Consider the following 27,846-nt stretch of genomic DNA (forward strand, 5'->3'; position numbering starts at 1 on the left):
GTTCTGCTTTGCAAGGAACAGTTGCATGTACGTGATCTCAAAGTAAGTTCCTTGTGTGGGTTCTGCTTGTTTCCTTCACCTGGAGGTTAGTGAGATTTCTATTACAAAATCACTATTTTACCAATTCCATTTATCTTACGATGCTATATTTTCTCATTATTGCTCTATATTATTACATCCCAAGATACAGATTTATTTTTGTAGTTGCAGTTATGATTTCTGTATGCAAATTCTTTAACCATTTCATTTATTTTTAAATGTATTTTTATTTTGGGTTTTCAATATTTACTTTTATAGGTTTCCTTGCGGAAGGTCTCAAAAGACGTTGGGGAGCTGCATTTTTTTAAAAATTTCCTTTGCAACTTTTTTGGCTTTGCTTTGCTTTTGCTCACTGATCAGGGTGATTTGCCACATATATACTCAATACTTGCCAGCATAGATTAGTAGCTTGGATCTGTGATACCCCACACAATTGTGGAAGCTCACTGAAGGCCTTGAGCCAATCACTCTTTCTCTCAGCCTATCATACATCACAAGGTTGTTGTCAGGGTAAAATGGAGGTGGAGGTGTATGGCACTTCAGGTCCCAACTGGGAATAGTAATTTCTTGTACCAAGTGTGACAAAAAGGAAAGAAGCAAGAGATTTAGCATCAGCTTTTCTGCCATGTAGTATAATGTGAAATTGCTGTGGGTGAGCATGATAGGAAGGTTTAATCCAGTGATGGCGAACCTTTTCGAGACGGAGTGCCCAAATTGCAACCCCAAACCCACTTATTTATTGCAAAGTGCCAACATGGCAATTTAACCTGAATACTGAGGTTCTAGTTTAGGAAAAACAGTTGGCTCCAAGGCGCATGTTACTCGGGAGTAAGCTTGATGAAGCAACCGTGCAACGCTTCGAATGGATGAATCACGACCCTAGGAGGGTTTACTCAGAAGCAAGCCTTATTGTCAGCAACCGGGCTTACTCCCAGGTAAAGGATCACGCCCAGGCCAGCCTAGGGGTAAGTGTAGCTGGCTTTCCGCCTCGCCCCTGTTCTGGCTGGCATGACGAACTCTTAAAAGTAAATACCTAACGCCACAGAAAGGGCTCTGAGTGCCACCTCTGGCACCAGTGCCACAGGTTCGCCACCACTGGTTTAATTAGTTCCTGCTTCACATATGTATTTTTGTCATACATATATTTTAATTTCTTGGAAACTGCTTAGCATTTTTCTTCAGATAATACCTGAAATAACTAATTTTCGGGGTTTCATGTTGACTTGTGGAGTTGTGTACAGAATGACGCTAGCTGGTCCAAGCTTATTGAGTTTATTGAACTGATTCTTAAATTCCCTAATATGTTTGAAACGTGACCTTTTCCCCTCTCTGTAAGGAGAGATGGCTTTTATACCCAACTTTTCTCTGCCTTAAGGAGTCTCAAAGCAGCATACAATAGCAATCCCTTCCTCTCCCCACAACAGGCACCTTGTGAGGTAGGTGGGGTTGAGGGAATTCTGAGAGAACTGTGACTGACCTAAGGTTACCCAACAGGCTTCAGGTAGAGAAGTGAAGAATTGAGATCGATTCTCCAGAGTAGAGCCTGCTGCTCTTAGCCACTATACCACACTGGCTCTCTAAATTGAATTCTTAATTTAATTAAATTCTCTTAATTGAATTCTTAATTTCTTCCACTTTTTGTAAGATGATACTATTACAACTGTCAAATGTATAAGTTTGCAGCCTCCATTCAGGTTCCTAATCACAGAAGTGGTGCTCTTTTTGTTTGATTTTTTAAACCTTGAATTATGACAACTCCTATTGTGTTTGAATTCTTTTTTTTAATCTAATCACATTTTCCTCCATCCTTGTAGCAGTGTGTTCTTACAGAACAATTTTTTTCTTCAGTAAGACTAGGAAAACAGTGGCTCAAGCATATTAAAGCCGTGCGCCAGGCACCAGAGAAATGACTCAGCACCCATTTTACCTGGCTACGCCAAATGCTAGTAGAATTCCATGATGCTGACCTAGTAGTATATGGCAGAATCCCTAGATGGGAGAACATGGTGAAACCCCCGTGGCGATCATTCCATGTGTGTGTTTATCTTCAAGTCACACCTGACTTATGGTGGCCCCTTAGGGTTTTCAAGACAAGAAATGTTCAAAGGTGGTTTGCCATTGTTTGACTCCATGTGGACTGAGAAAGTTCTGAGAGAAATGTGATGGACCTAAGAGCACCCAGAAGGCTTTATGTGGAAGAGTGCGGAATCGAACCTGGTTCTGCAGATCAGAATCTGCCACCCTTAACACTATACCGCCAGAGGGTCTGATCATTCCATGCGCCAAGCAAAACCCAAGCATTTCTGCATAATCTCTGATCTCGCGTTACAGCAGAACATGAAACAGAATGCGCGCTTGCGCTTGAATCACCAGCCCTTCCTACTCTACTAGCTTTGGTTTGACACCAAAGGATTCGTATAATAATTTAAAAAAAACAGCATCTCTCTCCAGAAACGATGCCAGCCTCCTCTACTGCCTCTCTGGAAATACACAAAGTCTTTCTTTCTTTTCTTCTGTTTTATGTGAAGCCAGACCTAAGACTAGTCCAAAAAAGAAAGTCATAGCCCACTTTAACAAGTTCAGAAGCCACTGGGAATAAGGCAGGGACTACAGCTCTCAGGTATAGGAAATGAACTCCACTTCTCATCTGGCAGCCTGTTGCTTTCTGAAGGGGGAGTGAGAATCTCTCTTCCCTGCCCTTTAGTCAGTTACAACTTCCCGGAGCTGTGACAATACCACCCTGCCGTTTTGCCTTGCTGTTCTCGGTAGTCATCATCCCTGTTTCTTCAGAAACGAGCAGCACTGAACTCAAGGAGGGATTTACCCCCAAAAGTGCGCCTCCAGGGATCTCAGCCTTGCAATACGCATCCTATACGCACGCCTACTCGGAAGGTTTCCCCGCCTTAGTCTTCAGCGCCTACTCTCCATGTAAATCTGAATAGCGTGCAAGCGTCTCTCTCCCGTCGCAGGCTCCCTTTTTGCATCCACTTGGGGGAAAGGGCGCCTCGAGGCCGGATCTTTTGCTGCAGCAACCGGAGCCGGTTTGCAGGAGGAGGGCCTCTTCGCTTTCCCCGGAGGAGGTTGGAGGCTCTCCAGACGGGGCTCTCCGGCAGCTGCCGCCCCGCTAGCAATCTCGGAAGGCCTCTGCTAGTGCACCGCAGCACCCGGGGGGCTTGCCTTTGCTCGGTAAGGGATCTTCCGCCCCTTTTCTCTGTCCTCTGCTTTTCTGCCCCCCCAGCCTGAGAGCGGGCACGTGCTTGCGTCCCGGCACCCGCCCCCTTCCCTCGCGCCCCCGGGGATGGAAGTCCTAGCTGGGAAGGGGGTGCGCGCGCGCCTATGGGGAAACAAGCTGGATGGGTCTTTGGGTGCTTTGTATGCAAGCAGATGTGTCGTTCGGGTTCACCGGCTGGTGCAGGGGTAGGGAACCTGCAGCTCTCCAGATGTTCAGGAACTACAATTCCCATCACCCCCAATTGGCCATGCTGACAGAGGCTGATGGGAATTGTAGTTCCTGAACATCTGGAGAGCCGCAGGTTCCCTACCCCTGGCTGGTGGAAAACAGAAGGAAATTGGATTCGTACAAGAAGGTGTTTTAGGGAAAGCCTGGGTTGGTTCCTTGGTTGCCTTCCAACTAGGCGGTCCCAAGATATTCCTGACTTGTTGGCTCTTGTATTTTTAGCATGTGGAAAGAAAGACTTCGTGTATTTCCAGAGAGCAGAAGGGGTGAGTGGCTGGAAATCGTGGTAACATTGTTGAGAATAAGCACGTGTTCTAGTCCAGGCCTTGTTCTGTGACTTCTTTTATTTGGCAAAACAAGACGATGCATCCTGAGCTGGCCCACTTTGCAACGGTTTATGGCATGCTCTGGAATGCTTATTCATTTGGACGGTTAAAGGCTAATAGTGGATGGGAAAAAATCGTTTGGCATCTGCACACCAAAAAAAAATACTGCATTTCCTGGGCTGCTGCTTTCAAAACAAATCATGGGAACCTGAGTGCAGATGTGCCAGATGTCTGTGAGATCACACAGCATGCACAACTGTTGTGATGGTCACATTATAATACTCCAGAAGTGTTTGAGTCAGACTTTGCTCCAGCCAATGAGAGTGACACTTCACACCAGTGATGCTTGAAGCTCCTGTCAGTCTGTATTGCTGCTGGGTACCAAATGGGTAGGATACGTTTGGGATGGTGGATCAGAGGTCGGATTTTCACAGGCTTCTGCCCTGTTCTCTCTGAATGCTGCATTTTAGCTCTGAGCTGCCCTTGAAAAGATGTGAAGAGGCAACATACAAATTTCCTAAACAAACAAGGAAACAAACAACAATTTTGGTACCAGGAACTGAAAACAGAAAAGAGCCAACATAGTTCTACCACTGATGAAGAAGCAAGAGGCACTGGTACAAGACTGTTCTGCAGTGGTGGGTGGGTGTTTTCCTTGCTGCCAAAACCTGCATTAACTCTGATGCATGCACATAAACCATGGAGCTACAGTTTTCTGTGGGTTCAGCTCTCTGGAAGGGGAGTATGAATGCTCTCTTGAGCATGCTTTTCACCTGTTTCACCCACTTGGCTTTTTGAAAGCAAACCACTTTATCACAAATTAAACAAAACCACCATGTTCCGTAGTGATATAATAGAACAATCGACATATTGTATGAATGGGAACTGGCACTACGTTTTCTAGTTCAGAGGGTGCTGCTTGAATCTTGCCTAATTTTACATAGCAAAGTAATATAGAAGAGTAGTAGTAGTACTAGTACTACTAGTAGTAGTAGTTTGGATTTATATCCCCGCTTTCTCTCCTGTAGGAGACTGAAAAGGGCTTACAATCTCCTTGCCCTTCCCCTGTCACAACAAACACCCTGTGAGGTAGGTGGGGCTGAGAGAGCTCCGAGAAGCTGTTACTAGCCCAAGGTCACCCAGCTGGCAGGTGTGGGAGTGCACAGGCTAATCTGAATTCCCCAGATAAGCCTCCACAGCTCAGGCAGCAGTGCAGGGAATCAAACCCGGTTCCTCCAGATTAGAATTCACCTGCTCGTAACCACTACGCCACTGCTGCTCCCATGGCTTTCATGGCCAGAATCAACTGACTGTTGTGGGTTTTCCAGACTGTGTGGCCATGGTTTTTGCTCCTAACATTTGGACCACATCTATGGCTGCCATCTTCAGAGGCATGTCATGGTAAAGTGTTTTAATCTTCGTGACAAAAACAAGAACTTGGCCACACAGCCCAGAAATCCACAATCCTAGCTGGATAAATTGCTGCATGTTTTTGAAAAAGTAATTTGTTTGCAAAGAAAGAAATAAAGATTATCTGATGAATTGCCATGTTCCAAGCCACACCTTCAGATATGCGTGTAGATTCACGTAATTAATAACTTTTAATATCACATTTATTCAGCTAGAATACAAGTATTCAACTATCTTGCTGCTGTTGAAAATTCCCTCTTACATTGGGAGAGATTATTATTTGTTGGGGGGCCAGGGTGAACAGACTAGTTTGGACTTAGAAGGTCCAACTTTGCACTGACAAATCTCATAAGCCATATGGCAGACTCTGTATGGTTCATTCAGCTGCTTTGAATAAACTGAGCAAACCATATTTTGTATGATACAAGGATCTCCCCCTTTGCTCACATGCTTCTGTCTCCTTCCTTTTCTGCCAGGATGTAGTAAAAGGAATGACAGGATTGACCTTTGGAATGGGGGAGGCTGGAAGGCCCATTGAAATAATGGAACCCAGGAATGCCAATTGACTTACATGGGCTCCATTGAAATACATTACAGCACAAAAAAGATAGCAAAGAAAAAGGGGAATGGTTTTCAATGAAAGGCTGATCCGCATGGGCCAAAAACAGCAGTGTGAAAACGGTGTGAAAATGGTGTAAAAGGTTTTTTAATGGTGTAAAAGGGTTTATACTGCTTTCACACCGTTTTCATACCACTGTTTTTGGCCCATGCGGAATCAGCCAAAGTCTCTGGGTCTATATGGACTACCCTGCCGCTGGAATGACAACCCTGACTGTGGAGTGACAGTCCCTGGGAGCACAATCTATGCTCCAGGAGTGGAATGACAGATCCCACACTGGAAATGACAACCCCTGAAAACAGAATCTGCATTACATTTTGCTGCACAATAGATACAACATCTGTAAACTTTTTGGATACACAGTATGTGTAACTCAAACTGGTAAATTAGCCAGTAGACCATGTATCAAACCCATGGATAAAAACCTCACACTACACTACTCATTCTTTTTTTTCTGGATAAATGATCAAGCTAAATTAAACTGTGAACTGTCTGCCCAAATAACCACGTCCTTCCCTTTATTTTGATTCAACAAAACATGGATTTGGCTGATCCTATATTTTTAAAACCTTGAAAAATTATCTAGGGCACACAGCTGAGGCATAAACAAAGAAATGTCATTCAGTTTTGGCGAGCAGAGTGATTTTTTAAAGTCACTGTTGCTCCTGCAAACTCTCTGAAAGTTGGGTGAATATCTGGCATCCGAAAAGTCAGCTTGTTAATTAGCAAATACTTTTTTATATCTTAGCGTGAGCAAGATGGCAGAAGATGACCTGGTGGAAGAGACTGAGGATACAACATCATCTGCTATTATGAACAAGGACTCTCTCCCCTCACATCCCATAGCTAAGGTATTTGGTGTACAATCTTCTACAACTGTATATTCAACTTTTTAGTTTGGTTTTTCTCAAAGGGCTGTAGGTTTCAAGAATGAATGTACGTATGACCTGGGAGATCTGTGATTAGGAACGCTCTCCCATGGTCGGTCGGTCGGTCGGTCGGTCGGTCGGTCGGTCGGTCCTTCCTTCCTTCCTTCCTTCCTTCCTTCCTTCCTTCCTTCCTTCCTTCCTTCCTTCCTTCCTTCCTTCCTTCCTTCCTTCCTTCCTTCCTTCCTTCCTGCCTGCCTGCCTGCCTGCCTGCCTGCCTGCCTGCCTGCCTGCCTGCCTTCCTTCCTGCCTTCCTGCCTTCCTGCCTTCCTGTCTCCCTCCCTCCCTCCCTCCCTCCCTCCCTCTTTGATGCGACTATAGAATCTCCCTATTTGGATGTATTTTTTTCAGTTCGTTCTCTTGATAGAAACTCCCAAATACCTATGTATTTTCATCTGTAGAATAAATATCCATCCTAGTACGCATTAAACACACACATTCTCCCTGCCCCTTCTGCCTTTGCCATTTAAAACCCCCACAGCATGTTCAAAGTAAACCTGTTTGATTTCAACAAGATTTTAAGTAAATCCGTTGAATTACATAAGACTTGGAGAAGGGGAACAAAAGTTTAACTACAGGTGGCAATACAATATCATTTATATAGCATTTTCAGGTTTTGAAAGAACTTCACATATGTTATGTTAGGATGTTACATTGAATTCCTCGGTCTACCATAGGGACTTTCAGTCAGTCATATGCTGTTCTTGGAATCCAGTTTCCATGGGCATGCAATCCTGATTTTGACATCTTGAAGAAAGGGGAGTTTAAGCCACCGGTTGCATTCTGTTTTCATGGCCTGAAATGAACTCGGGGAGCTGCTGTTTGCCCATTGAAGAAACCTCCATTTCATGGGGCAAATAATGGGTCCTTGGACTGCTTAATGTAAACAAAACAGCATTGGGGTGAGGCTCAAGCAACCATGGTTCTGATCCAGATAGGTTCTGTGCACATGGCAGTTGAGTCTCAAGCTTGGACGTAGGGCTGCAAACCTCCAGTTAAGGCCTGGAGACTTTGTGGAACTACAGTTGATCTCCAGAGCACAGAGAACCCTTCCCCTGGAGAAAATGGCAGCTTACAGGGTAAATTCTATTGCGTCCTTTTCCTGCTGAGCTGCTGCCCCAGACTTCACCCTCCCCAGACTCCACTTTTAAATCTCCAGGAATTTACCAAGCAAGATTTAGAACTCATGCCACGTTAAAAGTGAGTGTGATAGACCTGAGGTGGATATAAAGGAAATCGAACATATTGGGTGCTGTGTGGTTTCCGGGCTGTATAGCCCGGAAACCACACAGCACCCAAGTGATTCCGGCCGTGAAAGCCTTCGACAATAAATCGAACATATTGTTTGGTACTCATCCACCCTGTAAGGTAGTCCTGTTAACAGATTTTCAAGAAGCTGTGAAGCATACAGTGTAACCCACTGTTATTATCCCCATGTTTCCTTCAAACAGAGAGTTGAAACCAAGACAGAATTATTTACAACAGTATAGTCTACTGTTACCAGAGACTGCAAATCAAAAGAACATGAAAATTATCTTAAAGCACGTACAGAGTTGCCCCTTGAACAAGTAAGAAAACTGCATAATACAACTGAATTTATAACCCAGGTTGTATATTGATAGTATTAAGAATGTACTAAACATTACATGTTTTATACATAAAGACCGTGGTGATTTGATCGTACAAACTTTCTTTCACACTCATGCAGATCAACTCAGAGATAACTGGACCATGCAGAATTCCTGTCTTTCCCTGTATGACACACTCAGGTTGCTGCCTCTGCCCTCTCCATTGGTTCTCTTGCCTTCACACAATTTTCCTACCTCTCTTCCTTGCTGCAACTCTGCTTAGTCAGGTGGTAGCCATCTTTCTTTTGGGAAGGCGCTCAGTCCAGGAAGCCTCACTTTTATCGTACGGAGACATGCTTAATAACTTGCCCTCGGGTAAATCATTGATCAAAATAGGAACTTTGAAACTTCAGAGCTTTAAAACCTCATCACAGACTGCCACCAAAACCCATCAACGGCAACATCATTAAACGCTGACAGACTTTAAACCGGCAAAAGTAGATATCGAAGGTATGTTTTGGGGCATGGAAATGGTTGTATATAGGAGAAGCTTTATTTCAAAGTAAATTTCTAAAAATGAATATTACTTGGCTGTTCTTTAGCAATTTTTTAAAAATTGGGCCAATAATTAGCCTAGTAAAATGAGTGCTTCTGATAGAAAGTTGGGTTGAAGGAATTGTACAATGTTGGCATCCCCAGTGGATTCCAGCAGTCTACCTGGCCAATACCTGACTAGCAAACAGGTGGTTCGATAGAGTTGGTAGAACAGGATGTGCCAGTCCCAGAGCTACCTTTGGTTTCGAGATGATCAGAATGTGCTTCACAAGCCCTTACAGCTTTACACCTAGACTGCAGTCCTCTCTGTGTCTGCCAAAAATCCAGTGTAGCACAGCAGCTAAGCTGCACAATCAGGAAGATTAGCAGATTCCAATCTCATCTTGGCACACAACTTGCTAGCAGATCTAGCCAAACTCCTGTCTCTCAGATAATCCTAGCCTGCCTTACAAGGTTGTTGAAGGATTACTGTAATTATACATATGTGGTGCCACAAACGCAAATGTGTACCATTATTCCCCACCTTTCGTTTCTAGCCTCTTGCCTTTTTTTGCCCGGTTGGACTTATTCCGATCACAGTTGAGTCTTGACTGTCTTGGTCTGTGCAACTAACTTCCATAAGAATGTGAGAAAATGAATTCCTAGATCATTTAAGTCCTACATCTGTGTAGTTTCACATTCTGTTTTACAGGTCTCATTTTTTCCCCTAAAAATGAGCAGCCAGATGCCCCTAAGACATTCATGCAGAAGAGGTGGAAATATCCACCCTCCCACCACATACACATGCCATTTGTCCCCAGCATTAGATATTCAAATTTTTAATACTAGGGGTGGAGCTTGTTTGTTTCCTCTGAATATTATGGTTGATACAGAAAAGTGTTGCTGGTTAAAAGGACTTAGCCTTCAACAGATGCTGTCCATGTGTGTGTTTTTTTTAAAAAATCTGTATCACCTTGAGGACTTGGTGCTTTTCCTTTTGTCTTTATTAAACAAATCTCAAAGCTCCCAAGAATTAAAATGTAACTGCAAAAACGAGCTTGGTATCATTACTTTCTTTTAGTAACTTCTATGGTCATTTACACTGCAGTATTTAATTCATCTTACTGTCCACCATGATGATGTTATCCATTCGACCCTTGGCAACCCGATATGCAAGCTCTATCCACGTTTTTCAATTAAGTACTGCTTCCTTCAGCTGGTTGATGCTCACGCCTGTATCAGCTTTTATGGTATCTAGCCATCGTATTCTTTGGCGTCCAGGTCTTCTCCCGCCATTGACAACTCCAAGTATCATAGATTTTTCTAGCGAATTTGATCGCATCACATGACCGAAGTATGTAAGTCTGAGCCTGGTTATTTTCCCTTCTAGTGATGTGGTTTTATGCAACTTCTGCATTTGTCACCCTAGCTGTCCATGGTATGAGCAGTAGTTTTCGCCAACACCACAACTCAAAAGCATCTATTCTTCTTCTACCGTCCGCCATAAATGTAGATAATCAAAAAGTCAGTGCCATTAAATTCACTTAGTTCCCGGTAAGTGTGCATAGGAGTCTAACCTTAGGTATCTGGCATCTCGTCAGAGACCTACAAAATGATTTGTTTCTTTTAATTCAGGATGCCAATCTTTCAGATTCCAAAGCTGTTGATGGGACCATACAGACAGAAACGACTGCTCTGCTGAATTACTCAGGGCAGCAGCCTCAAGAACCCGTGGTCGAGTCAAAGATGCCGGGCAGACTGAAGCAAATATGCGCCTGCCCTCCGCAAGGCATTCTCGCCAAAACTGTCACATATGGTATGTACAAGAAAGAACAACAATAAATAAACCATACCCTTTGGACTGATTGGTTTGTGGCTTTGGATTTTTAACTTGCTTTGCAAAGGTTCGGGGCAAGTCACTGTCCAAAACAGACCCTCACCAATTGCAGTGTGCCAAGTTGAATAGGAATGTATTTTGGTTAACCAAATTGCCTGGTGGTTCTGTTCTCCCCCCCCCCCCCCCCCCCAGTTTTGTAGTCCAGAGTACTGAGCACAACCAGAGAGTATGTGGAATATCATGCAGGAATGAAAGGCTTAATTGTTCTGTCCCACATTTTTTCATGGTGGCTTTATTAGCTGTCTTGAATTATTCCAAGCTTACTGTTGCTTGATAAAATAATTAATTCCATCCAGTGCAAGAACTAAAAGATTGCTTAGTCTTTGATGAAAAGAATCCTAATTGGTGGGGTCCTTTTGTCGACTCACATCTACCTTTGATTTCTTTCCAGAATGTGAAAAGTCTCTCAGAGTCACCAGCAAAGATGTAGCACGTGCTCTTTCTTATGGCCCAGAAAAGAGTCTGTACGAATATATGTAATTCTAATGAAGCTATACAGGTTTGAACCTGTCTAGATGGAGATTGCCTGGAACCATTATATAAGCCACTTTGAGCTTTTCTTAGAGAAAAGCAGGGCAGAATATGGTAAATGAAAAGTATCCCTGGGGCCTTAACCGTGTGCAGTGGCGTACCACCCATTGGGCAAAGTGGGCAGTTGCCCAAGATGCAGAAATTTTTTGTCACGTGGGGCACCTGATTTCTAAGCCCCACCCACTTTGGCTAAGCCCTGCCCACTCTGTACGGTGGCCCACAAGTCAGCAGAGCAGGAGGACGGGGAACTCCGCCTCCAGTGAACTTGGGCTGCTGGGGCCATCCAGGAAGGGTGAGTGCCATGCCCGGACTGCTCCACCCATGGGAGGGCATCATGCACATGTTTTGCCCAGGGCACCAGTTTGCCTAGGTACGCCACTGACCGTGTGTGTGAAATGCCATCAAGTCACATCCAACTTATAGTGACCACAGCAAGAGGCTTTCAAGAAAAGCAAGAATCCAGGGGAGTTTTGTCATTGCCTTCCTCTAGAGCAGGGGTCTGCAACTTGCGGCTCTCCAGATGTTCATGGACTACAGTTCTCATCAGCCCCTGTCAGTATGACCAATTGGCCATGCTGGCAGGGGCTGATGGGAATTGTAGTCCATGAACATCTGGAGAGCTGCAGGTTGCAGACCCCTGCTCTAGAGAATCTTCCTTGGTCATCCCTCTTCCAAGTACCGACCTGCTTAGCTTCCAAGATCTAACATGAACTGGATAAACTATTCTGTCTTTTCTTCCATACATATCTACTAAAGCTCTTTTTGCAAATAATAAGAGACTTCTAGTCTCCCAGTTGTTTTGTTCTGGCATTCAGTTTTTTTAATCAAAATTTTAAACTTTTAAACTGGACCTTAATGTCCTTGCCCATAAGTGAACTACAAAAAAAGATTGTGGTGAGATTGTATTTCTGATGGGGTGTTGAAACTGGATTATGACCAATAACACATGCAGAGAGAGAGAAAGAGAGAGAGCTGCTTTCTCCTCTGCCAAAATATAACCCCAAGTACATGAGCCGCTGAAATCAGTAAGATCCATGCCTAGTGTATTTGAAGAAATAACTAAGGATTCTGCCTCAAAAGCAATCAATCCTATCCTAGGGGAAAGTGTCAAGTCTAAGTAAAATGATTGCACACTTCATGTAAGTAGGTCTCTCTCAAGTGTTAAGAAAACTTCCTCCTAGAAACGTCAAGCTTTACTTTTGATTATTAGCTCAAAAACTAAATTGTTGCTAATTGCTATTCCTTCCCACTCCTGCCGGAATGTAGTGAGCAGACTCAGTGGTCAAGGGATATCTGATGTGGCTGCTTTGTTGATCCTGAGCAGGTATGGTTCCGATCCCTGCTCAAGGTGGAAGTTTTCAGTGAGCTCCAGTTAATTTAAAACCATTTTTAAAATTGTCACGTTGGAAGGGCATCATTCCAAAGGAACAGACCTGTTCATGCAGCGGCTGCCAGTCTACAACATTTAAATGTCCAAAGAGCGTCATGAGATGTCAGTCATTCACGGAACATCTTGAGGTGTTATGATTCAGCATGAGTCTCAGTGGAACAGGATAAGTATCTTAATTACTCTGATCATAAGATGAGTTGTCATGTGAATTTGAGAATAGATCATTTTGCACACAGTGAAGGAGAGTTAAGTGTAGAAACCCATTTGCATTCAAAAATGTCTGTAACTTGTAGAGCAAGGTTTTCTATCTATGTTTTCCAATGCTCACCCATGACTTGCCAGGAAGCAGCAAAAACAGTTCCAGATTACCAGCCCTTCTCAAAACAAAATAATGCATGATGTGTGAGCATCAATACCGTCCTAAACCCTATGCAAATTCCAGCATAACAGTTGTGCTGGTCTACAGTCTGAATCCTGTGGGTTGGTTGAAAATCTGTGTGCAACCATCGCTAACAAGCAACTGGAATAGAATTAGATAACATGGTGGTACCGGAAGCAATATCTTGAAGAAAGAAAGAAAAAGAAGCCACCAGGAAAACTTAAAATTACAGTGATGTTATGAACACAATTCTTTTTCATCCATTGCAAAACAACTTCCCCAATGAAACTTCAACAAATGCACCGACATCCTGAGAAATGTTCTATAAAATGCTTCCTTTTTAAAAATCCCTGTCTTCCTCCAGGAGCAGCTGTGGTGCTGATTTGGGCCGTGGTCTGGTCCATTACAGGCCAAGAGTGTCTTCCCGGTGGGAACCTCTTTGGGATTTTGTTCCTCTTCTTTTTTGCTGTAATTGGTGGCAAATTGATGGGGCTGATTCAATTACCTGGTCTGCCTCCACTCCCTCCTCTGCTTGGTAAGTATCTCAATGTCAGGTGGGTGCATAACTGTGCCTCATGGCACAGATAGCTTGTTAAAAGAAAGGAACTTGTCTGCGGTCTGATTTATGATCCACTGATAAAAGAGCAACCCGATCAAGAGCCCTGGGAAGGCAGAGAAAACACACACACACACACACATGCTGCCAGAAAGCTCTCCATTGGATCAATGGACTTATGCCATTGGAAAGAGTTGGCTCTGCCTCTAGGACTGCCTCTGGAATGCTTCCAGCCACACTGGCACAGTGTCCTGCACCATTGGGGCTAGGATGTGGCAGCCACCTCTGGGGTCAGGCGCTGCAGGCACCTGCGTATCTGCCCCTCTGCCTGCGCATTTTCCTCTTGTGTTGGTGGGGTGACACCCACACCAGCACAAGGCCGCACTGGCTCCAGAGGTAAGTCCACCCTCCTCCCTGCATTCGAATTTTAGGGCTATAAACCTTTGACAGAATAACCAATTGAACACCAATTGATTAACAGATGAGAGACCATTGTGAGTTATTATTTTATTATATTACTCTAAATTATTACTGCATCTATTTGGTGCTACTTTGGGAGTTAATTTTGTATCTCCCTGCAACAGGGAATAAAAAAGAAAATATTAAAAAGTTATAGTGCAGTCCTAATAAATAAAATATTTTTAAAAGTTACAGCACAATCCTAAATCATCTTGGTTTAGTGGACTTTGGAAGATGTAACTCTGTTTTGGGTTGAACAGCTTGCTCTTAAGCATGAATTGTAGCTTTTTCTTACCAACTTCACTTTGCAGAGATCTTTCAGTGTCTTAAGAAAGACACTGTGTATTGAGGCTCCACTTATGTGCAAATATATATAAGCTTTATTGATTGCCTGATTTTAAAAAGACAGATGGCTCAGCAGCTTGAAATCCTGGAGCAGCTTGAAATCCTTGAGGACGGCAGGAAACTATCCCCTTCCCACGAGATCCAAACAGATCTAGTGTTTTCTGTGACACATATATTTACATTACTTTCTTACTTACAGAATTTATACCCCGCCTTTCTGCCCCATCAGGGCTGCCAAAGCTTATTTAGAAGGGTGAGCAGGTTAGTCTGCTGTAGCAATGAACAAGAGAAATCAAGCGTCATCTTTTAAGACTTGCCAAGTTTATTTCAGCATAAGCTTTTGTGAGTCAGATCTCACTTTTTCACATGCATGATATGAAATGAAAATTTCACATAGAAGGTTTATGACCGAATCACAGGGGTAGGGAAGGGAGCAGAGTTGTGGCAGAAACATGCCTGTTGTCAGTTTTTCGTGTGAGCACCCCCAAGTAAAGTGCGAGAAGGGACGGGGATGTTACATTTAATGAATGAGAGGTCTCATGTTCCAGCCTTTCATGGAATTGGGATTCAGTTCCAGAGAGGTAAACAACATCTATAAAATCTGATCTGGGAAGGTTCAGTGTGAAGTGTAAGAAAAGGAACATAGAGCAATACATCGTAATAGTATGATTAGAGCATGATAAGAAGAAAAAGTAAATCTCTGAAGGGAGGGTTATTATTCTTTCTCTCTCTCTCGGTTTATTTATTTGAAGATTTATGCTCTGCCATTCCTTATTCAAAACCATAATTCCATAATTTGAAAGTCCAGGTTGAGGTGTCATGTTACTTCCCCTTCCAGGTTCAACCTCATCAATTCCTTCTGCTTTTCTCCATATCACAAACATCTCAATGGTACCACTCCTAGCTAGGTTATCCATCAAGAGACTGACAGCTTGTTTTGAGAATTGACTCAAAGTTCATCCCAGCTCCTTCCTGCCGTATTCCTCTGCATTAGGCTTGGATTTTTTGGTGTTCCATTTCTACTTTCGTTCAGGTTTAGAATACCTTCTACTGATGTCTCACTTTTCTACCTGTACAGTCATTAAGATGCTTTTCTCTGTTTCTTTTAGGAATGTTGCTTGTAGGATTTCTCCTTCGAAATATTCCCTTAATCAGTGACCTAATCCAGATAGATACAAAGTGGTCAGCTGCCCTAAGAAGTATTGCCCTTGCTATTATCCTGGCCCGGGCTGGCCTGGGTCTTGACCCAAAGGTATGGCATCAAATGGTCCTTGCTTATAATCACAGCAAAACTGTGTGGGAGAAATTTCACAGAGATAGGCCTGGTTCTCGCTAGTGTTAAAGCCATGCCTGACTTATATCACATCACATTACAAATAGAGACTAAATAATTGAATAAATATATCTCTTCATCTTAATTATCTTTATACATTACAAAATTAGCATATTGGGGATAAAGCGAGGCTAGAACCCACCTTCATGATTCCTTGTGGGTAGGATTTCAGTATTTACTTATTTATTTATACCCCATCTTTCTTGCTGAAACTCAAGGCAGATGATACACAATACAATCACCAAAATTAGAAACAATGGCATTTTGAGAGGGGTGGCCCAGAGCTTGTCCTGGCACCATTTGCTTGAGGAGAGAACTGCTCTATGTGTAGAAGCCTGCCTCCATATGCAGAACTGATTTCCTGGGATTATGTCTTTAGTCTTGCTAAAGTTATTTATTTAAACTATTTCTAAAGCAGATCCAGATGGCAGTATTTCTGAGCCACAGTGGGACATTCCTCATACCAGCACTATTTCAAAACCTATATGCTAACTGGATAATATTCTGACTGTGATTCTCTATCTCTTCCCTGCCTGCCCTCCTGCACCCCCCCCCCCCATCATGTGGAACACTTGCTGAATCCTGAGAAAGCAATGAGATGAATCCAACATATAAACCAAACCTGCACTTGTTGGATCCAAGCATCTTCCTTCTGTACCTTGTTAAGAAAGTTGAGCATAGTATATCTCCAAGGGTGTTCTGCTACCTGGCATTGAAAAAATGACATGTTTCTCATTGTGGCTTACCTTTCAGGCTCTGAAAAAATTAAAGGCTGTCTGTTTACGATTGAGCTTCGGGCCTTGCATCACTGAAGCATGTATAGCAGCAGTTCTGGCTCACTTCCTGATGCACCTGCCATGGATCTGGGGGTTCCTCTTAGGGTAAGAGGTCAGGCTGCTTTCTCCTGCTTGCTTGCTTAGACAATTGCATTCATTTTCATCTTACTTAAATTGCCTTTTCCCTTTTTACTAAGTCACAAAAATGGGCACACTGGAGAATTTCATATTGCTCAGTTTTGTTTTTTGTTTTGTTTTTGTTTTGTTTTGTGTTTTTTTTTCGTGGCATGAGTTCTGTTTTCCTTACCAATACTTGCGTCCCATTGTTTAAAAGTAGCAGACAAAACCCTGATCATTGTGCACGTTATGTTTTATTGTTCACAGGAAAGCCATAATGTCGTTTTTTAAAAAAATTGCAAACCAGGACTGTTATTGGGAAGGGGTGGGATAGAGCGGGTCCCATTCTATTGATGGACTGTGGTCTGATTCTTTCAGGTTTGTCTTAGGGGCTGTTTCCCCTGCTGTTGTGGTTCCCTCCATGCTGGTTTTGCAAGCGGGAGGCTATGGCGTCGAAAAGGGTGTCCCTACCTTGCTCATGGCTGCCGGCAGCTTTGATGACATCTTGTCCATTACGGGCTTCAACACCTGTTTAGGGATAGCCTTCTCCACAGGTACCCATACCGCTTCCTCAGACTGATAAAGCACATTGTATACTTTTCTCTGTGATGCTCTAATTGACAAAATTCTGGATATATAGGATGATTAGAGCTGCCAACCTCCAGGTAGCTTCTGGAGATCTCCTGTTATTACAACCGATCTCCAGATGACCAAGATCAGTTTCTCTGGAAAAAAATGGCTTCTTTGGAGAGGGGGGTTCCATTGTGTCATACTCGGCTGAGGTCCTTCCCATCCCCAAAACCCTCCCTCCCTAGGCTCCACCCCCAAAATGTCCAGATATTTCCCAACCCAGAGCTGGGAACCCTAATGATGCTGTGGGAAGTATTCCAAGATACGCCCCTCTGAATCTGTAAGTTGAAATGCTATATGACTTGCTGAGCAATGAGTTAATCTCCAACAAGGCTGTTGGGAGGCTTATCCCACCTCACCTCAAGGAATTGAAGCAAAGACCATTTTTGTTCCTTCTCATGTGATACTTTGGCAAGAAGAGCTTTGGCATTGTGGTTAGCTGATATTTTGGATGTATTTCCTGGCTGAAAAAACCCCCTAAGCTTAAGAAACATTAGCAGAAAGACTGCATGAAAAACCATTTTAACCTTCTGAAATGTTCCAACAGGCTCCACTGTTTTCAGTATTCTTCGTGGTTTTCTGGAGGTTGCAATTGGAGTCGCTGCTGGCGGGCTTTTAGGTATTTTTGTACGGTACTTTCCAAGCAAGGATCAGGTAAAGAAACAATATTTTGAAAAGTATCAGTTTTGCATCTCTTTACGTATGCAAAATGAGGAACGTTTAATCTGAAACCTCTGCATGTCTTGTCTGGAAAATGAAAATATAATCTATCTCTCTAGAGAGTGGCAAATTAATTTTCTAGTACATTAATTTGCAAGGATATGAAGCCGCTGCATTTTATTATCTTCTATGGTTTGGCATTTACGAAAATCACTTTTTTCCCACACCCCAGCTCTGCCTTCCTTTATAGCCTTTTAAACTTTAGGCATTTTAGAAGAGGAACTATGTTGAGTTTGTAGCAAGATTAAAGATTGAGGTCCATCTCTGATTAATGCTGAGATCCTTTCAAGAGTGTTACACAAATAATATTTTGTTTCCCATATTAATTGGACTATATTTGGGCCATCATTCTGGTGTTCAAGCATCGCTGAGAATATTGGATGTAGAAAACAAAAACAGACTCTTCTTGGGTGGCCTGAAAACGTGGGGCTTGTGGGGAGGAAGGCTGTGTTCAACTAGGTTGGTTCCCCAACTATATTTGCTAAATGCGCTTCAGAAAACCATTGCTCCTTTAGCAAAAATATTTCAAAATATTGAAAAAAATCACTCATGCACAATAAAAATTAAGAGCAGAATTGACTCTCATAATTTTAAATAGATGCAATTAAGGAAGGAACTCCTGTTATGGTTGGAATATTATCTTTTTGGAGTAAATTGAAGACACTTGTAAAGTGGATCAAGAAATTTATATTCCTCTTCTGGGCCAGTCCAGACCCTCGTGGTGGCTTATAAGCTTATAAAGCGTATAAGCTAAAGCCTCATAACATTTCAACATTAATTGCTAAAACAACAATAAAGCAGATGCAAATGACTGCTGGGAACCAGTGAAATATTAGTTGGGAACCAGTGAAATCAAAACAAGTGGGTTTGAGCTAGCTACCTGAAATCTAGCAGTGATTAAACTTCCCAGATCTATATGGGAGCCGCCACCAAAGAAGCCCTGCTCCCCATGGTCCTCTGCATATGCTCAGCACTTAGAACAGAGCCTTGCAAGATCATTTTCAGTGGAATTTATCCATGCAATGGGTTTATAAGTGCAGAAGTGATCCCTAAGGTATTCTGGTCCCAGAGAATGGAGGATTTTCAAAGAGCCAAAACTTTAACATGTGGCTAATAGCTTGATGATACCAAATGGACTTGCTTCAACACTGTACTAATAATTCTCACCAACTGATTCAGGATTACATCTGCACTGCTGCATCTTGAACCAGTTGTAGGTAATATTCAAGGGAAATCACATGTAGTAGTCCATACTACATTTTTACAGTGATTTTACATTTTTACATACTACAGATTTTACAGTGACAGTAATTCCATTATTTTAGGATAATGCTCAATTACAGTAATTATTGTTTCAAAAAAGAAATGAAAAAAGCTTCAATGATGCTTTTTTATTTTCTTCTCTGGCCCTAGGTATCCATTGTATGGAGGAGAGCATTCTTTCTGGTAGGTCTGTCTGTGTTTGCTATTTTTAGCACCATAAACTTGGGCTTCCCTGGATCTGGAGGACTCTGTACCATTGTCTTGGCATTCCTTGCCAGTCTTTCATGGTCTGATGAGAAGGTGAGTGTTTCAGTCAACATGCGGCTGAGAAGTCACTTTCTGAAAAACAAAACTGAGTAAAATGCCTGCAGGATTGCTATAAAGTAGGCCTGGTCATTTTAGGCTGCTTTAGGCTGCTTTCACACATGTCAGATAATGCACTTTCAAGGCACTCTTGCAGTTGTTTGCAAAATCCAGATGCATTGAAAATGCATTGAAAGCGCATTATCCAACATGGGTAAACTTTTCTCCCTGATTTGGCTGTCATGTATGAAAGCAGGGTTTAGTACATGTATAACTGATTTTCATTCTGGTGTTGTTGAATTAGCCAATGTAAATCTATATCTGGGGTTATGCTTTAAATGTACAGCTTGAATGGGGCTGGTGAGTTCTAGTAAACATGTTGAAAAGGTGGGGGTAAATTCACAGTTATGTATTCAAACAGTACATCGAAAGAGGCCTGTATCCAACTACACTGACATGATATAAAGGCCCTTCAGCTTTCTTAAGAGAATGTGGCAATTCCTACTAGTTCCTCTCTTGCACTTGAGACTCCTGTGGATTCCCAGGAACAACATTTGGAGGATCTCAACGGACTGCAGCAGGAGAAGGAATGGGCAGAACTCTCCATACCTTTTAATAAAACTTAAGGTTACACATTTTCCCAATGCTAAAGTTGGATACAAGCCTCCATTAAAAACATTTCAATTCTACTAACTTTTTTCATATACAAAGAATACCAGTCATGCTATCAGCTTGACCACAGCTTTTTTTTTTTTTGGGGGGGGGGGGAACATCAGCTTTCCTGAAAGAATAGCAGGATTTTTAAAAAGGAAGATTCCTTTAAGGACATGGAATATTTGAAAGCTGACACTGTCTTCATGGAAGGATCAAATTTCTGATATTTTGATTGAATCAAGTAAAGTCTGAATGCATGTATCTACCCTGAAACTGATCAATTTCTACACACACCATGCTTTTCCTATCATGGGTGCAAATGCTCGAGTGAGCAACAGGCAAGCATAGTTTGTAATGCTACTCCTTTTTGCTTTTTGTCCTGCAGAAAGAGGTAGAAAAGATTATTGGAGTTGCCTGGAAGATTTTTCAGCCCTTTCTTTTTGGTTTAATTGGAGCTGAAATATCTGTCTTCTCTCTAAAACCAGAAACAGTTGGTAAGTTTCCTTAGGAAAACGTTAGAGGTAATTGAAACTGTGGCTAGCTTTCTTCCTGAGGGGTACTAGTGAAGTGGCTTTTCCAGACTTTGTGTTTCCTAAGACCAAAATGTATATAGAATACAAAGGGCTTCATGCACATTATTGTGTTCTAATTTGTGCAACAACCCTGCATGGTAGGTCAATATCATTGCTATATTTAGATGGTGGTCTGATACTGGGAGTAACTTCTTAGGGAGGTGCGGGGAAGGACAATTAGAGCTAACATAGTGTTAAATAAACATAATTATAAAAAGAAAGGTAAGAACTGCTTAAGCCAAGGTAAGAACTGCCTTCATTATAAATAAAGGTAAGAACTGCCTTCATTATAAATAAAAATTGCCAGTGATGTTCAGTATTTAGCTTTTATTATTGATATTGATATTTTAATGTATTTAAATTTGTATTGTTGGAAGCTGCCCCGAGGCCTACTTGTTGGGAGAGGCAGGGTATAAATCAAATAAAGAATGAAGTAAATTCAGAGAGCCACTCTTGATTATGTTCAAGGTTAAATTGCAATGCACAAACACATCTATGCACATGCACACAACATCCATTTAGAAGTACATTTCAGTATGTAACTAAAGTTTAAGCCGCTTGAATGGTCCTGACTTGCCTGCTCTTGGCAGAGCTTGGCAGAGAAGTAGAGATGGTTCTTGTATGGAAGACCACCAAGGAAGACTTTGCAAAGGAAAGCACTGGCAAACCACCTCTGCTCATCTCATGATTTGAAAACCCCCTAGTTTTGGGGTTGCCGTGAGTCAATTGCAACTATTACTATTATATTACCAAGTAAATTTCTGGTTCCTTGAACAAGTAGCTCATACCAGTGGCATTTGAAAAAAGTGCTTTACGCATCAAGCTGGTTTATGCTGCATTTGCTGCGTCTGATTAATATCTGTTGAGGAGGAACGGCTGTTGTGTAGAGGGAACACTTTTGTTGCTCTTCCAAATAATCGAAAGCCTAGAAATGCATTTTTAATTTGCAGTTAACAAAGTATATTTCTCTGCGGCAGGACTTTGTGTAGCCACGCTCAGTATTGCGTTAGCAGTACGAATTACTGCCACGTTCTTGCTGGTATCTTTTGCTGGCTTTGAGTTGAAAGAGAAAATATTTATTTCACTGGCATGGATCCCCAAAGCAACCGTTCAGGTAGAGTATGCTTTTACAGAAGGCAAGGGTCTTCTGCAACCAAGAGGTTTCTTATACAATGTTTTACTGCCATAAGGGGTATTTTGACTACTGCAAGGAATTGAGGTGGGTAAGGAGTTCCCATATCTTACTGTAAGCTCATTTTTCCCAGGAGCTAAAATATCTTCCTCATCCCTTCTCTGTTACAGAGCAAGAGAAAAGCAGTTGCTCAGCAGAGGCATAATATTCCTAATCTATTAATCAGGGTTGGGATCTCAGGGTGGCACTGCAGGATCACGGGGTTCTTGCTTTTCCCTTCCTGTGCCAGTCTCTTACACCCCCAGCTTGCAAACCTGCTTCAGACTCTGATTTCAAATTTCTGGTGTAGTATTAGCCAGTTAGCATTGATGTAAACATGCTATATGACACATTGCCACTCTCCTAACCATGGTTAAAACATTCACATCCACTGGGTCAGTGAGTAAAGCCAAACAGCCATTGTGTTAAGAACATAAGAACAAGCCAACTGGATCAGACCAGAGTCCATCTAGTCCAGCTCTCTGCTACTTGCAGTGGCCCACCAGGTGCCATTGGGAGCTCACATGCAGGATGTGAAAGCAATGGCCTTCTGCGGCTGTTGCTCCCGAGCACCTGGACTGTTAAGGCATTTGCAATCTCAGATCAAAGAGGATCAAGATTGGTAGCCATAAATCGACTTCTCCTTCATAAATCTGTCCAAGTCCCTTTTAAAGCTATCCAGGTTAGTGGCCATCACCACCTCCTGAGGCAGCATATTCCAAACACCAATCACACGTTGCGTGAAGATGTGTTTCCTTTTATTAGTCCTAATTCTTCCCCCCAGCATTTTCAATGAATGCCCCCTGGTTCTAGTATTGTGAGAAAGAGAGAAAAATTTCTCTCTGTCAACATTTTCTACCCCATGCAGAATTTTATAGACTTCAATCATATCCCCCTCAGACGTCTCCTCTCCAAACTAAAGTGTTGAAGAGGGACCAGAAGGCATGGCCTTTCTTGACAGAGAAGTAGCTTCCCAGTAGCAGGCAAGTGAGGGCAAGTTTGGACAGATCTATGTTTTCCAAAAAGGGAAAACAAAACAGGCAAAGTGTGGGTATCTGGCGTGTTTGTCATTTTTCCCCACAGTGACAAGAATAGATGAAGCTGCCTTATACTGAATCGGTCTGTCATTGTTGTCTGCTCAGACCCGTAGCTGCTTTTCAGGGTCTCTGACGGAGGCCTTTCACATCACCTGGCACCTGATTCAAGTTGGAGATAACATGGAATGAACTTGCAACCTTCTGCATTCAGAACAGATGCTCTGCCACTCAGCCATGCCTCCTCCTGGCAGCTTAGGGAGGTAGTATGCAATCAAAACTCCAACATCTTGCATGAGCTGGACCTCAGCTTGATTTTTTTGTCTACTGGACCACACCAACTCCTTAGGAAATTTGTCAGTCAGAGCAAACAGTCATGAGGCACCATGAAAGCCTTATGAAGTGTTGTATTATTGGTCATGCGTGCATGTCAGTGGGAGGTCAAAAGGGGTTCACTGACCAATGGGGAGCCGAAGGAGAAGAAAGATGCACATCAATATTCAAAGATCTGCTTTTTACACTATAAGAACATCTGTTTTAGTTACTGCAAGGTATTTAAAAAACCAAACTGGTAATATTACAGGTTAAAAACTCTCTTTTGTGTCCTTGGCACTCATAAGTAGTTCAAAGGTCTGTTCAATTTGTTCATAGCAGTAATTACTCAGTATATAAAACCAGCTAGTTACATAGATAAACCTGAGAAATAAATCAAATGACAACATCTCTGGCATTGGCTTCAAGTGTCAAATACTCCTTTTTTTTTACATATTAAGTTTCTATCCCATGTTTCTTCTTAGAAAAACCTAATGGGTAATGGGCAAAGGTGGGATTACCTTTCGCTGATGAATCTGGGTTATAATCCCTCCCTCCATGAATTTCTATTTGTTGCTCAAATAAGGCCACTACTGGTTGTGGTGGGTTTTCCGGGCTGTGTGTAACAGACTTCCCTCTCTGATACACCTCTGAAGATGCCAGCCACAGATACAGGCGAAACGTTAGGAACAAGATCCACCAGACCATGGCCACACAGCCCAGAAAACCCACCACAACCAATTGAATCCAGCAGTGAAAACCTTCAACAAGGCCAATACTGTCTCTCACCTTCATACGCATATCCACTCTGAAGGAATCCCCTGTAATACACGGAGGCTGAACGGTTCGAAGCAGCAGCAATGGAGTTACAATAAGTATTACAATATTTAAAGTCAACAACAACAACAAATTAAATACAGTATTGGTTTCAGTTCTTGTATACCAAGTGGTAGGCTTTTTGCTGTTTCTGAGAAGTGTGTAGGCTTCATCTTTAGGGGGTTTTCACACAAGAAGAATTTTGTAGCTGTATAAGGAACTATCAAGAACATCTCTCTGGTTACTCCTTGCAGGTCAAAACATTTAACATGGGTTACCTGGCTAAGAGGATGTTCACATGAGGCACACTGTACAGTCCTGGGCAGCTGCTATAATTAAGTTGAATCAGTGCTGGAGAATTGTGCACACTGACTCACTCCAGTGTGGGCACCAAAGTCTCGAAAACCTGACACCTTACTCACCTTGGGATCTCATTCCCTTGTGCCTGGGTTTAGACCTGTGTGCAGAAGGTGCAACTGACCCTTCAGTCAGATAACCTAGGGAGATTCTGAACTGGCCAATTAAAAGAATCTGATTTATAAATGATGGCCAGAGGTGTAGCTGGGCCAAACTGCGCCCGGTGCGGTCTATATTTTCCGCCGCCACCCCCCCATGTCCCCCCATGGCACCCCCCCTTCCCACACTTACCTTAGTTCCTTTCCTTTTCCTATAACTTTTTCAGGCTGAAAAAAAGGCCTATTCGCTGTTTAGGCTTAAAAATGGCTTGATGGGAATTATACTTCCCATGAGACCTTCAATAAGAGCCCAAAGGTCTCACACTAGGAACTTCTTAAGTTCCCTCAGGCGTTTTAAAGCCTGAACATCTGAACAGGCCCTTTCCAGCCTGAAGACGTTCTAGAAGGAAAGGAACTCGTAAAGATAATGAGAAGATGAAATGATGGAAGCTAGCTGCAGGGGAGGGGGCCTGGGAAGGCGATTTTCCGATACCCCCCCCCTCAGGCGTAGCCGCACGGCACACCACACCCTTACTTGTAGCTCCGCCTCTGATGATGGCTTGAATCCAATTCTCTAGAGATGGGGTGTGATTTCTGTACATTTCCCTTTCTCCCACTGCAGCCCCAAATTGTGCCCAGTGTTTTTCCCAGGCGCCCTTTAAACCTTGTGCACCAAGTCTCTATGTCATGGGACTTAGTGAGCCACAGTGGAAAAGGTGAGCAGAGAAATTCCCTGCCACAAGCTCTGTTCCACTCGTGGTTCCCATTGGATACTGGCCAGTGGATTTTGTTGTTTCTTTGTCTTCTTGCAGGCTGCGATTGGCTCACTTGCCTTAGATACGGCACGAACTCACCAGGATCAAACGTTAGAACAATATGGCATGGATGTCTTGACAGTGGCTTTTTTAGCAATTCTGATCACAGCACCAATTGGAGCTCTGATAATTGGCTTGGCAGGACCCAGGCTTCTCCACAAAGCAGGTGCTTGCAGTGAAGACCATGATGGGCATGAAAGAACAGAAGAAATTGACATATCTGGACGGTTATAGGGGTGTGTGTGTTAAGCACTGTCAAGTCAGTTTTGACTTATGGCAGCTGTATGAATTAATGACCTACAAATCATTAACAACCTTCTCAGTCTTGCAAATTGAGGACTGTGGCTTCCTTGATTGAGTCAATCTGTCTCATGTTGGGTCTCTCTCTTTTCCTGCTGCCTTCAACTTTTCCTAGCATTATTGTCTTTTTGAGTGAGTCCTGTCTTCTCATAATATGGCCAAAGTACGATAGTCTCAGTTTAGCCATTTACGCTTCTAAGGAGATTTCAGGCTTGATTTGATACAGAACCCATTTATTTGTCATTCTGGCAGTCCACGTCCATAAAACTCTCTTCCAACAACACATTTCAATTGAACCAGCTTGTCAGCTTTCTACATTGTCCAGCATTCACACAGACGTAGGGAATACTATATCATGAATTGTTTGCCAGTGACATATCCTTACACTTAGAATTTTTTTCTAGCACCTTCCTTCCTGCCCTTCCTCATTGGGCAACCTCATTCAGAATCTGAGGCGGTGGGACACAATACTGCTACTGTGTCACTCCACTGCTTCCAGAAGACTTTTGGCTGGCATGGGGAGACAGGAACAACAACATACCTCCCCGGTCAGCCAAAAGCTGAATGGATTTATAGCACCCTTTTGAATGAAAGCCCAGGTGGGAGCCAATGATACCCTGGAAGTGCCCTCCACACTGGTGTTCGCCTCTCAGTTTGCCCACCCCATTGGCTCACCACATCCACCCACCTCCCAAGTTGCCCAGCCAGCGCATTTGCCATATGTGCTGGCAGGGTGAGCATATGCGGCAGAGCAAACATATGCTGATTCCAAAGAGCCATCCCACCCCCCTCCTTTGGATGGGGTTCTGAATTTTCTGATTTCTTGGTCACAGTCTCTCTTTTGGTTGATGATGGAGCCAACTCTTTCACAATTTCAATATCTTAATTGTCAACCTTACAGTTATATAATTCCCCAGTAGTCAGTTCTTATGCCTTTTTGATGTTCTGCTGTAATCCTGCTTTCCCATATCTCGCACTTGCACTTGCAGGAAAAGAAGAAATGTCCTGACCTAGATAGCCCAGGCTAGCAAAAACGGAAGTCCCCAATGAGAATTCAAAAAACAGCAGTTGGTCAAATGGCCCCCTTAACACCAGTTAAAACAGATCCTTTTGGGAACTGAATTGGAAAGAAAAGAGTGTTGGCGATCACATTTGTTCTGCCCTTTTCTTTGGCTTTTATGGCTCGAACACCCTCTTCTATGGCTCTTTTTGTCTTTTGAGTGTATCGCTTGGCATGCGTGAACCAATCCTGGGAAGTTGGAGCCTGTAATTTTTGTGATGGAAGAGTCTGCCTGCAAATAGCAAAGTATTCTCTGGAGGCCAGAAAAGAGAAGCTGATTGCTTTCTAACAGTCATAGCTTGCATCATTTTGTAACGTGATAGTCGCCAGGATTATCCTAGTTATTAAGTGCTAATACTTCTCTGAAAGCCTTCCTGCCCAAACAAATTTATTGTGCAATTAGTGGGTATTTGTTTCTTCTTTCTTGCTCCCAGCCTTAAAGTTCCCCTTTTGTAACATCTATCAAGCAATCAGAGTAATTTGTTCTCACAAGTCCAGAACAGCTATTCATTTCAGATAACATATTCATGATTGCTGCATGGAATATTGTTAAGGAAACCTTGTACCCTGACCTAGATGGCCCAGACCAACCCAATCTCATCAGGCCTCAGAAGCTAAGTGTGGTGTAGTGGTTGAGAGCTGGTAGACTAATCTGAGGGACTGGGTTTGATTCCCCACTCCTCCAAATGAGCAGTGGACTCTTATCTGGTGAACCAGATTTGTTTCTCCACTCTTATATTCCTGTTGGGTGATCATGGGCTGGTCACAGATTGTTCAGAACTCTCTCAACCCCGCCTACCTCACAAGGTGTCTGTTGTGGGGAGAGGAAGGGAAAGGAGTTTGTAAGTCCCTTTGAGTCTCCTTACAGAAGAGAAAGGCAGGGTATAAATTTAAACTCCTCTTCTAAGACGGGTCGGCCCTGGTTATTAGTTGACAGGCCTCCAGAGAAGTCCAGGGTCGCTACCGTGTTTCCCTGAAAATAAGACAGTGTCTTATATTAATTTTTGCTCCCAAAGATGCGCTATGTCTTATTTTCAGGGGAAGTTTTATTTTTCTGTGTTCTGTTCGTCAGACATGCT

General features: G+C 42.8%; 1 protein-coding gene across 4 annotated transcripts; it reads left to right on the plus strand.

Moving 5' to 3' along the window:
- Window positions 1–27,414, plus strand: SLC9B2 (solute carrier family 9 member B2). 4 transcript variants are annotated; one of them, XM_048510237.1, is made up of 13 exons: window positions 2,909–3,225; window positions 3,719–3,762; window positions 6,600–6,702; window positions 10,515–10,695; window positions 13,441–13,611; window positions 15,546–15,688; window positions 16,523–16,650; window positions 17,041–17,216; window positions 17,840–17,946; window positions 19,426–19,575; window positions 20,618–20,726; window positions 21,782–21,918; window positions 25,405–27,414. In XM_048510237.1, exons 3-13 carry the CDS (start codon window positions 6,610–6,612, stop codon window positions 25,639–25,641), a joined length of 1,632 nt encoding a protein of 543 aa, XP_048366194.1. In that variant the 5' UTR covers window positions 2,909–3,225; window positions 3,719–3,762; window positions 6,600–6,609; the 3' UTR covers window positions 25,642–27,414. The 4 variants fall into 4 exon arrangements, with proteins under 4 accessions (XP_048366192.1, XP_048366194.1, XP_048366193.1 ...); XM_048510235.1 differs by lacking the exons at window positions 2,909–3,225; window positions 3,719–3,762 and adding an exon at window positions 1–42; XM_048510236.1 differs by lacking the exon at window positions 3,719–3,762.
- Window positions 27,415–27,846: the final 432 nt, after the last annotated feature.

This window comes from Sphaerodactylus townsendi, linkage group LG10 (genome assembly GCF_021028975.2).
Source record: "Sphaerodactylus townsendi isolate TG3544 linkage group LG10, MPM_Stown_v2.3, whole genome shotgun sequence".
Taxonomy (NCBI): domain Eukaryota; kingdom Metazoa; phylum Chordata; class Lepidosauria; order Squamata; family Sphaerodactylidae; genus Sphaerodactylus; species Sphaerodactylus townsendi.